This window comes from Hermetia illucens, chromosome 3 (genome assembly GCF_905115235.1).
Source record: "Hermetia illucens chromosome 3, iHerIll2.2.curated.20191125, whole genome shotgun sequence".
Lineage (NCBI taxonomy): Eukaryota > Metazoa > Arthropoda > Insecta > Diptera > Stratiomyidae > Hermetia > Hermetia illucens.
The window spans coordinates 167459765-167472303 of record NC_051851.1 but is presented as its reverse complement, the minus strand read 5'-3'; the positions used below and the strand labels follow the sequence as shown (position 1 = coordinate 167472303).

The 12539-nt window shown below is 43.2% G+C and overlaps 1 protein-coding gene across 3 annotated transcripts in view; it reads right to left on the bottom strand.

The window, feature by feature from the left end:
- LOC119650694 (disintegrin and metalloproteinase domain-containing protein 10) overlaps nt 1-12539 on the bottom strand; it is a 299715-nt gene that overhangs the window by 16922 nt on the left and 270254 nt on the right. For all 3 annotated transcript variants that reach the window (XM_038053675.1, XM_038053673.1, XM_038053674.1), the window contains 4 exons: nt 3317-3466; nt 3030-3190; nt 2631-2865; nt 1480-2526 (listed from right to left, as the gene is read on the bottom strand). In XM_038053675.1, the coding sequence (XP_037909603.1) occupies nt 1480-2526; nt 2631-2865; nt 3030-3190; nt 3317-3466 (1593 nt within the window). The remainder of the gene's footprint in view (nt 1-1479; nt 2527-2630; nt 2866-3029; nt 3191-3316; nt 3467-12539) is intronic.

Genomic DNA, 12539 nt, shown 5'->3' with positions numbered 1-12539 from the left:
GTGTCCGCGCCATTTTAAGATCTAAGGCAGGGGAAACATCATTTGAATCTTTCGTCAATCCGCCCTCCCGATCGACTTTATTGGCTTCTGGCGCTCGGTAACGCAGGTATTTTTTTATTTTCCATTCCAGGTTTGTGTCCGTTTCGGTTTCATCTTCACGCTCTAATCCTATTTCGTTCCGCGTTCTGATGCGCTCCAAGTATATGTGAAATTTTTAATAATGATATCAGAAGGACTGAAGTGTTCAAAAGAACTCTTCCCTTTCCCAAGTCTGATTAGTATAGAGGGATGCTAGCGCACGCCGACAGGAAAATCTGGTGTAAGTGAATTAATTGCAAGTGGAGCTTGCTTTAGTTTTTTGGTATAACTTGCCTTCTTAGTTGTTAACCAAGACCATCTTGTATTGATAAGAACGATGGACCGAAAGATATTCAGAGCTTCTGCAGCTTTATTCTGTGAGTAAGTACAAATTTACTAATTTAATTATAATAAATATATCATAGGAGGCGACTCTTCAAATTTAAGATCGCCCACAGCACGAAAAGGTCAATGGCAACGAAGGGAAAAATCCTTGAAAAAGGACGAGAAAAAGTGATTCCTGATATTCACTGTTTACATGGCAATAAAAATAACATTGTTGTGCATGTTACCACGGAAATCCTTGACAACCTCGAGCATGTATACTCGAGCTCTCTCGACATTGAATTCAAGGCTCTTTTCGCCTTTTCAAAATCGAATTGAAGTCATTGTTACCATGCACCTTCTCCTTCAGTCTTGAGAGGAAAATTTCAATGAAAATACCAAATGAATAATCCTGGAAAATTACGTCCAAGAATTTAAATTTGTTTTGTTTCTTTTTATTAATTAGGAGACTTCAATGAGTGCCAGAACAGTGAAACAGAAATAGACCAGATCTCTTGAATGGTTGCAATCGTTGCTAAGTAATTAAAAGTAGAAAATGTGATTCTTGGAGCGAGATAATTGGAAATAATGTTCGCAAGAGGACAAGATTAAATTGGGACTATCGAGTTGTTAAAGGTGTATTTGGAAGATGTTTAAGTGATGTATTTTTGAGAAGCATTTTCAGCTGATTGGATCAGATGTCTACTTTATTTGGGTAAAAATGGATGCTTGAGTGAAAAAATTACTCATATAGAAAGGGGATTTTTTTAGCAAGCGAAAGAATGTCAGTTTCTCAGCAACAATATATGATGGCCCCCTTTAAATATTACGAACTAGTCTCTTAAGCTATGCAATGCTGTTCTTAAAGATTTTTACTCAAATAAAGTAGCGAGCGGTGGACCTTATCGCTCTCTTAGTAATCTGATTCATCCTTTGATGGAGGATATTAAGGTGACTCGATAAAAAGCGCAACGAACAGTGAGTCAATGAAAATTGGTAACTCCTATTTCGGTGCTAGCTCGCTACTTCATTTGGAAGGAATATAAAATGAACTTAAGAACAAAGTAAGTATCTTACCATTCGTCGTAACGTCGTCATTGGACCTCGTAGTGTATCACTTAATCGTATGGCAGCACGTTTCTTTGGATTTGAACTTGGCGTATGTACAGCACAACATTTTATAAAGATTCCCATAAAGATAATAAATCCAATTCCCATTAATACGACAGCATACCAATTGTCCGTGATCCATTGGGCTAATGTGGATAACGTTTCCCTATTCAACAGTAAATTTTTGAGCCGAACCAAAGGACCTTCGGCATCAACTGCCCGACACTTAAGAAATACATCACAATATCCCTGAAAATTATCACAGGGTGCACCCGGACGCAGACTTATTCCGCCCTCGGGTAAGTTATATAGATGAGCAAATTCACTTGTACTTCGACAAGTTGACGTATCCGTACCATTCTGGCATGCCAACTCGCATAACTTTCGCTTATCAACGTGCGGTACATTCTGTGATGTCAGGAAACATTCACTCATATTCCATAGCAAACAAATCGATCCAGAGCAGTCGCCCTTAATGCACAGTTGTGTGCCATTGTTACATTTAGTCTTATCATCTTTCGGTTTCGGTTCCGGACATTCAGGAGTCGTCCCATTGCACGTACTACTCCACGAGCATTCAGTCTCCTCTTTGCAACGCATATGATAATGAGTTGGCACAAACGTGCAGGAATCGCTTAGACAGCAAGGGCCCTGACTTGGACTGCATTGTGTCCGCGCTCGTCGAGTACATCCTGTCGCCGATGAGTTCAGACTCATATCATATTCGCTAATTATGCGCGGATAACAGCATTTATCTTTACACTCGTCCTCGTTGAATCCACAGTCGCATTCTTCGCCGCTTTCGACAATCTTGTTGCCGCAGAAAGCACCCTCGGATGCCTTGAAGCAATCCCTCTTCTGATTACCAACTAGAGCGTCGAGCACGTTCGATATATTTCGTATTGAGCATTGTGAAAATTTACTATTGTTTGGCCGATCGCCAGATGTAGCACTGGCGAACATTATGAAGTTTCCGCTAACACCACCTGGACGGCATTCTTGGGGGTAGTCGTGCTGAAATGGAAACGCAACAGTTATTCATTTTTCCACAACAATAGATTACAAATGGTCCGTTTCTCACGCAGTTCTGGGAGACGGTTCCATTCTTGTCTACTTACAGGTGATCCGAAATTGTGACCAATTTCGTGAGCAAGCGTCAATTGTGAAACTTTCGGTGGGACACGATTATTATAGTTGACGAAAGTTATAATCCCCGTGTTGAGTGAGCGTTTTGTGCTTTGATATTGTCCTCCAACGGTTTCGGTGTATGTTTTGTATTTCTCACAAATACCACCCGAAGCACCAGATGCGGAAGCAACCCAAGCAAGTCCAAGAGTTCCTCCGGTGAAGTCGCTTGAAAAAGGAAGAAAAGGACACGTTCATATATTTAACGTAAACATCACGAACAGGATTATGCAAACAACTCGGTTAGACGATGGCTTTCTCCGATATTAAATACCATCAACAGTCAGAGCATGACGAATGCAAATGGAGCCAGAATCAATATATACACTTACCGATAAGTAAAAACGTAAGCTAGGCAGAAGTCCCCGTGATCCTCCAGCGAATGTAAATTTAGAAAATTCGACACGTCCATATGCTCGTTGCAGAATGCATTATGCGGTCCATTATACGAGGGCTTGCATGCTGAGTCGTCATCGATTTTTATCCGTTGCACCTGTTTTTTGTTCGTGTTTAACGATAACAGCAACCATATCAAGGACGAAACCAACGACGAAAGGAAAATAGAATTGTTGAAAAGATTATTGACGTATCGCCTGGACACTTGAAGAATATAAATTACCTCAAAACGAATATTTCGATGTTCAATACGACCATCAAACTTTGTATTACGATAGATGTAATTAACAGCCGTTACGTGATGTGCTATCAAGGAGAGAATTTCCTCGCGAGTCTTCTCGTCAATTTCACTCCGTTTGCTGCCTCGATCGTTCTGAAAGGAGAGAATGGATGGAGGTTTATTTATTAGAATTTAATGGATTGGAAAATGTAGCGGAAAATAGCACAGGAAGCGTGGAAAGGAATAAAAAGTCAGGTTATGACCAGAGAGTCGTTGAGTTTTGAGATTTTTAAAATTCCGATTGGCTGGAAGCAGTTTTTGATAAGGATTGACTTGAGGCGATGAATATTGATAAGAGAGAACCGGTGGCAGTCTTCGTTCACAAATTGTGGTATCACACGAAAAGCGAGTTCGAAGGTATGCAGACTTGCTTGTCCGTAAAGTGACCCCTCATCTCAGATCTTAGATACCTGCCTTCGAAGGAAACGAAATCTTCTGCATGCTTAGTGTTTGAACTGGACCAAAAGGGTCTGAAGATGCTCAAGGACATTTACTATATAATGCTCATTTTTTTCTTTTGAATTTAACCCCAAGACCGCGGCCGCTTCGGGGCGCGGAATTAGCGTCGTGTAAACTCTTAAGACCGTTGCTGTGGAAAGGATAAGAGTAGAATTCAGCCGGTCCAGATCTTCAGAACCAGCCCGTAGGATAGTAAATTCCCTCCCTTTGAAGTTTCCAAAGAACGAGTTGTTTACCTAGTTGCTGCAGCCAGGCTTTAACTAGAGTTGGACAATCCCAAAGGAAGCAACGAACACCAAGGTTGAATTTTAGAGTGTGCCGAGTCTGGCGGCAGGTCAATGACTCGTGAAAACCATTGTTATCCTATCGATCGATTTCTGTTATAGGAGGGCCAAATGCTCCTTGATTTAGCGTAGACGGTAAGACTTCATGATTTAAAGTCAGAGCCTGTCAAGTGGTGCAAGTAGATTTCACTCTTCTGCTCTTGACAGACTTAGCGCCGACCGAAGGATTGCCAAAGAGAAGCCTCGACAGGTCAGGTTGTCGGCCGCTCATTCCCTTCTATCATCCATAGACCTTGAACTCAGTTGAGGGTGACTTTTAGCGTGTCGTCCAAACTGTTCCGTGTGTCTTTGCAATACCCCACTAGCCTGGAGGATGTTGCCACTCAACTAGTCTTGGTTGTCACGTGGCTGACAATTAGGATAACTAAATTACACTAGGGCCCCAAATACGCCCCCGCCATCGACAGATCCCCAGTATCACCAGCATCTTCGTTTGGAATACATTGGTGTATCTTAGAAAACTATGCGACTCAGTTACACTGTACTTATTAGAGACTATTCTCGCACCGAATCCAAAAACCTGTGGCACTGGCAAAAGGACTACAGACTAAATCCTATCTGTTCGAACCTTCTCCCACAACTTCCACAAAGATAAGAAAAGGAAGCTGGTGGCAGGAACGGAACTGGCTCGATACTAGTTTCAGATTTGTACTGAAAGCAAATTAAAAGAAGCGCTCAATCGAAATTAGGAGAACGCTTTGCGTGAAGAGACGGGATCTTTTATATTATAGAAGGGGAATTTTTTTCAAATCCCTTCGTTCCTCGGTCAAATCTTTAATACGTAAGTCCAGACACGAATATTTGTCCAGCGTGGAAGACTCATTAAAGCGCGGAAATCTGAAACCTTTCTGGTCCCACATTCGCAACTCCCACTGCCCAGCCCAGTTATCCCCTCCGTCCATTTAATTCTCTGGCTTCTCAGCTAATTCCCCCCAACTATCTTGTGATTTACTCTGCCGCTACTTTCCGTCAGTCTATGTTCCTCCCCCTTCCTCCGATCCCTTCCGATAGTAGATGTAGCCTGCCCCGCATCGCCTACCATTCCCCTACTTACCCCTATCCTTGTCGAATACCTCATTGGCGAACTTGATGCCAAGGTCGAACCTGGCTACGATGGTCTTCCAAACCTCTTTTTGATCAAAACTGGTAAGTCCATCTCCCTTCCCCTATCTTTTATTTTCAACAAAAGCCTTGAAGAGAATCATTTTCCCAGCTTGTGGAAAGAGGCTCTCATTATCCCCATTCACAAAAGTGGCGATCGTTCGCTTGCCGAAAATTACCGTCCCATTTCCCTCCTCTCCTCCTGTTCCAAAATCCTGGAAAGATATGTCAGCGACTGGTTGTCCGCCCACTTTGGCCATCACATAGTGAAAGAACAGCACGGCTTCGTTAAACGTAGGTCCACTGCCTTCAACCTGCTTGACTTTACCAACTTTGTCGCCAAATGTCTAAATTCACGGCAAGAAGTGCATACCATTTACACTGACTTCGCGAAAGCCTTCGACACTGTAAATCACAAGATACTTCTATCCAAACTCTCGTCCCTAAACGTTCCCATACCACTTGTTTTATGGCTTGCCTCTTACCTTTCCAACCGATCCTGCCGCGTCTCTTTTGGCGGTTGTACTTCCCGCTCCCTTTCCCCCTCTTCTGGCATCCCACAGGGGTCTATTCTGGGTCCTTTGCTATTTTTATTTTTTATTAACGACCTTCCTCCCCTCCTTACTTGTCCCTGTTTGCTCTATGCAGACGACCTTAAGCTGTTTTCCGCTATATCGTCGCCTATGGACTGTGTTTCCCTTCAGAATAACCTGGACACTCTGGTTCGTTGGTGCTCGACTAATGGTTTAGCGCTAAACGTCAGAAAGTGTCACTCTATGTGCTACTCCCTAAAATCCTCACCCATTTCTTTCTCCTACTCGCTTCACGGACATTCCTTATCCTGCTTAAATTCCACTCAAGACCTCGGAGTCACTTTCGACAATAAGCTCCGCTTTGACAACCATTGCCTCGATGTCATCAATCGAGCAGCAAAATTGTCAAGCTTTATTCTTCGCTCCTCCTCTGATTTTGACTCCATCCAACCCTCCTTAGCTCTCTTCAATTCCCTTGTGAGGAATACCCTTGAGTATTCCCAGGCTTTGCCGAAATTATAATGCAAAACAGCTTGGTCCTTTTAACTTCCCTACTTTAAGTAATTTTAAACGTAGGATAAGTTTTTTTGCTTTCTCCTCCTCCTCCTGAGGACAATAATTAATTGGAATTCTATCTGTTTGTTGTCCGTTAATTAAATAAATAAATAAATCAATTCTCCAAGAAATCGACCGTAAAGAGATTGAGTTCTTGATGGTAGAACGTAAGAGTAACTTGGTGACACATCAGCCGTGGTATACGTCTCAGTTTTATATTACGTACGTGTATATGTGGCGCTCAGCTGAAGAGGACACCAGTCCATGCCGCGATGCATTCGAAAGCGACAACATGGAGGCAACGCGTCATAAGCCTCTTCAACACAAAGGATCACGACGCACTCAATGCCGAGGAAGAAAGGACAGCACCACGGCAGCTCGCACCCAATTATTTCATATCTAATAAATCTGTATTACGACTCTATGGATCAGATTTCCAGGCGTTCATAATTGGCGGTATCTCCATCTAAGGCGATGTCCATATGGGAACAGTCAGGCCCTACCTGCCATCGTTTCTACGACGTATGGCTTTCGATACTCTTCATAGCCTCTCACATCCGAGCATTAGGTTTGCCAAGCGCCAGATATCCTAGGAATTCGTTTGGCCTGACATGAGCCCAGATCTCAATCGTTGAACGATCGTACAAACCCTGTCAACAGGCTAAGCCCCCTCCCCCATAACTACACAGAAGCTTCACCAAGCTGGAGGGACGACTCGATCAATTGCATTTCGATCTGATTAAGCTTCTTCTTTCCCAAAGGTTCCAGTATACAGTCACGATCATGGATAGATTCACCGGAAGGCCGGAAGCAATGCCGCTTTTGACAAGTAAGCAGACATTGCCGCCAGTGCCCTCATCGATGGGCGGATCGGTTTATAGGGAGCATTATTAACTATCACGACAGACCAGGCTACTCAGTTCGAAGCCACCCTGTTCTCCGAATTTAGCCAAACTCCTGGGATTGCCGAGTGCACGCCCTACACCCCACCAGCCACAATCGAATAGCATGATCAAACGCACCCACCGCAAGCTAAAAATAGCTCTCTCGTGCGAACTAAAAGCGCCATGGCCCAATCTACTATTTCCGGTCTTGCACGGCTTACACACCACTTTTAACGATGTTTTGCAGGCATGACACTTAGGGTCTTAGGGTCCCGAGAGAGCTCTTCTTCACTCAGAATCATCCGGACGCCTGCCTCTCCGCTTTCGTGAAAAGTTTCGGCAGCTTTGCAAACTGTTAACTGAACGCTTCGAGACATATCCCGGAGAACTTCGCGTTTTTTTCAAAGGCCTACGTTTGTGCACACATGTTTTTACAAGGATGGAGGCCATCCAGAGACCTTTGCAACCGCTGTACTCTAGTCCGCACAAAATCATCCGCCGCAATGACCACCGAACATACACCATAGACGCCAACATCGTACCGTCTTAACAGATGCCTTAAAATCAACACATCTCGAAAAGGCCCATGGCTAGTGTATGCCAAATCAAAAGGTCTTGAAATCCTTGTAGACTGAGATGCGAATGATCAACATATTTATTGCTTTTGAATAGTAATTGTAGAAGCAATAAAAACAAAAGACAGGTTGAATTTAGGACCTCTCAGCGTTAATATACTGTGAAGGGATGGGAAGCGTGAATATACGAGGCTCGTAAAAATTTCAAAGTTCATAACAAGATTACTTTAGAACATTACTGTCGGGAACCACATGGTGAAAGAGAGAGTTCGAGGCTGTGCAGAGGCATAAGCAAGCCGAGCTGGAATCTCTTAAATACGAGATGGTATTTTCACGAACTCTAGAGTTGACCCAGAACAGACTCCCTAGTGTGAGCATTTCAAACATCTGGCATGGATGGCATCTATCCAAGGGGATAGAGGAGGAGCAAGATATTGGCAAAAACTCATAAAAAAATTGCCTCACAAACTGACTATTTTAAAAACCTTGAAGCACAAAAACATAGAGCATTTGCTATTACAACCAACAGATGCGATAATCGATATTCCATATGTTCCGGAGCGAATCAAGGCATTCAAAGAGTGATCGCCATTTCAAACCGATCAACAGATTTACTAAAGATAAAAAATGCTCGTGCACAGTTAATCTGTATTTCTAGAAATATCCTCACGCATGTCTCAGGATTAAATGTCAATCTTGATGCTGATCACTATGCAAAGAAAGACAGCAACAGAAAGCAAAACAGAGGTGGATCCCCTTCAAGAAACCGAAGACACAGCTGCGATGTATGCTACCATCAGTGCGTGAGGTCAAAACAGAAAAACTAGTAACATCGCGGTCTCAAAACCCAACAGATAGTGATCCCACCTGCGCAGGAAAATCGCTTAATACCAACTCAACCACACTCACGTCATGGACCACTACTCCGGCTCTCACTTCCTTGTAGACACCGGCCCAATCGTCTCAATTCTACCATTACTTCGGCAGCCCCGCAAACCGGGATTATGAAGAAAACTACCTGCCAGCAGCGAATGGATCGCCAAAATGCACCTATTGGCGAAGGACTCCACGAATCAACTTAGAAGTACGCCACGAATTCAAATAGTTATTTGTGCTGATAGACGTTGAGGTACTCATTTTAGGTGCCGATTTTTTATTTTGTTTGCTTTCAGGTTTGACGTAGCGGTTTCCGGAAAACTTAGGTAAGTACCAACATACTCAATCTCCGCAATGAAACCAACGCAAAGCAACCATGGAATTAGGCAAGCGGGGGCGCCTCTTGCGAAGTGTACGCATCTATTCATAAAGGCTGAGGGCCAAAAGATCAAGCATCATATTGTCACGACAGGGCCACCTATTTTCACGAGATGTTAAATCAAGGTTAGATTCATCCATCCAGCAGCGAATACGACAACTCACTATACATGGCGAAATCAAGTTTAGGAAAATTTCGCAGCTGACTTTTAAGGCTCAAACCATGCTCGATGAGTCATAGACATGCTGTCGTAACTGCATGACTGACGCACCTACTCTATTATCGATCTGCAGAGATCATACTATCAAATAAGACAAAACCGAAGTCATTGAACGAAGTTGTTGAGGCATCGAAGAAAGCTGTAGTCAATGCTATATTAGCCAGCTTTCTTCATCCAGACGTTAAGTTGGCCTTTACAGCAGATCCTTCGTCGATAGCACTTGAAAGCTCACCCCTTGAAGAGAAAATTATTCTGGTCAGGGATGAGGAAGGTTGTCAACATCCCAAGACCCATCGCTATATAAGAACCGAACTAAAGCATACTCAAGTTCCAGAAAGCTGGTAGAATCATGCACATGTGGACCCCGTCACCATGACTCTAGCTCATGAATACAGGTGTTATCCCACCCGTATTAAAATATTATCCAGATGACGTCAGATTGTTCCGTTCAAAGACTAGACAGAGGGGACAGTAGCCTCAGTTTTTTATCCTGAGTAGATCTCAATCTTTGGTATACCTTTAACAATCACCGTGAACCAGTGAACCAGTGAACACAATGTGAGTCTGCACTCTTCTCAAACTTCGCGCGACGAAAATATATACATTATACCATTCGCAGGCAAACGGACTTATCGAGCACGGGGTCAGAATATTTCAGGGAGCACTCATGCATAACCAGAACATCTCATGGGTGGAGCTACAACCAGCAATCGTCATTGGCCTCAGAGTCATGTAAAAAAAAGACCTGAAGGCATCATCGTCAAAACTTCTGCTCCATCAGAGTACTCGGAGAGTTTTCACCAAGCAGGATGTTGCAGGACAAACTCATCGTAATCTGCAGCAACATTAAAACTGCACTGAAAGCGTCGAGCAGTCCTTTGAATTCTCTAAGATAATACGTGTTATATGGAGCGTCGAGAGTGTTCAGAGACTATGCTCCTCCCCACTCCAAACACATAAACAGAAGTCCTTATTCCCCCTTTGCATTCATGGACTGTATGATCAAGTGGTAGACAACCTTGTATTTCCCGACTATAAAGTTTAGTATTTGTTACCAATCCACCAAGGACTAATAAAAACGAGCACTGAATCCTTTCATTCCCATCCTCAGATTTCATCTGAACAATAAACCAGTCGGGACTCGACCAGACGAAATAAGTTTCCGCCAAACCACCAGACAATGCTCAGTCCTCAACCAGAATGACATCTCGCGTGAACAACCCCTTCGCCAGCCCAAAAAAGAATAACTTGCTGTATTCCGTCTTACTCCACTGCGCTCCCTTAAAAGACATCACACTTTTCCGTCGTTTCCAGACAGGATCCAATTATGCAAATCGCGGACACTCTCCAATCAAATTGAGTGACTTTTGCGCACAATTTCCACTCTTGACTCCGCTTCAATTGCTTTCCAAACTAATTCCCAGACTTGTGGATTCATGGAGTCTGAGGGTATCCGTGTATCTGAACAGAAAGTTGGGAGTTGTATGAAAAGAGCACTTCCACATCTCCTGCAACTTATACGGGGGGAAAGCGGCGTTGCGGGACGAAAGCAATGTAGGAATTTTCAAGTACTTACCATTTAGTATGATTTCGAAATGAAAAACTTTCCACAAATTCAGAAAATTCGTTACGAGATGAGTACGAGCAAGTTGTAGCGGACGCAGTTGTAGCGGATGGAACCCTAGCCAAGGTCTAGTTCAGTGACACAGAGAGTAGGTAGCAATGGTCCTTTTATTACACGCTATGTGGTGTATGAATTTCATATTTATGGATATGGAATATCAGAGCCGTCTCCAGTTGCAGTCGCGGTACTATGCTGGAGAGCATCGTCCGGGGAAGTCACATTTCTTTTTAGGGAAGCATGAATAATGAAATGGAACCTTAGCTGGGAATTGGACTCTTTCCAATTCAATCTAAAAAGTCTCATTAAAACGGCTGCTATCTCGTGGAATATGAATGATGGTAATGATGAGAATGAAGATTAAGTAGTTGGCTCCAAACATTTGTTGTTCATATCATTTTCCAGGAGGTTTGATTTGAATGAAAGTGAACTCAAGAGATAACCGCAAAATACCGCGGTTTGACTTACAAAGAAAGTGAAAAGTCATACAAACTCGCTGGAATATGAATAGGAATATGATGTATTCTAGCTAGATCAGATTTTAATACATCGAGACCTAGACTACCTTCCTTTGTGCTATGGTCTCGCATTCCAGTCCTTTACTTCATATTGACAGGACTTCGATAACAATAAAATCAAAATCTCAATATCTGCTCAATATTGAAATGTATTGAAAAGCAAATAGTGTAAAGATATATGCGAAGATGAAGATCCCGCAAGAGGAAACCAGGCTAAGAAGGGACAACGACAATGCTAACAAATTCAGCTTCGTGGGGGAATGCCGGAACTAGATACCATTCCCGTCAGAGGAAGCATAAACAATCTTCCCCTTTAATGTTGATTACAGGATCCTTACCTTCCCTTTGACTTGGCCTTGGGTCGTCTGGAAAGTTCATTGTCCTGGTCCTCATCTTTCTCTACAACACTTTTAGGATTCCCGTTGTCCGCATTTCATGGTTCCTCTACATGAGTGTGTGTTTCACACAACTTAGACAACTAGACCCTAGTGGTCGATTGTACTCAATTCTGCAGCCTAACGGAATATCTCGGATTCCTTTATGTATCGCAGGATTTCCGTTAGTGGATGTGATGCTACCCGCTGTAGTTGTAACATATCAGCACCAAAAATCTGATGTTTGATGCGTCCATAGGCGGGGCACTCACTTAGAGAATGTTCCGTGGATTTCGCTTTCTCATTACAGGATGGATACGTATCATCTTGGATAATTCCTATTCTGAACTAGTGAATTATGGCAATTCACTTCTCCTTGGCCTCACCAACGTAGGGGCGCACCGTACATTCTCGGCCATGAAACCAGCTGAAGTGATAAAATCAAATAACTTTTCTCTTCTAGGGTTGCATTTGCTACTGTCCCAACAAATATTCTAAGCCTTCGCATCACAACCTATTAGGAGTTCAAGGCCACTTGATTCTCACACATTACCAGACCCCTTAGTTCTTGCGTCGGCGGAGGACACAAACACGCTTAGCCGGATTTTATCCATAACCAGACGGCCATGGTATCGCTCATAGATTTCTTCGTTATGTAGGCCCCGGGATCGTCCATCCTCATGTACTCCGTCTTACCTTCATTAATGTGCAGCCCGAGATCTCGCAC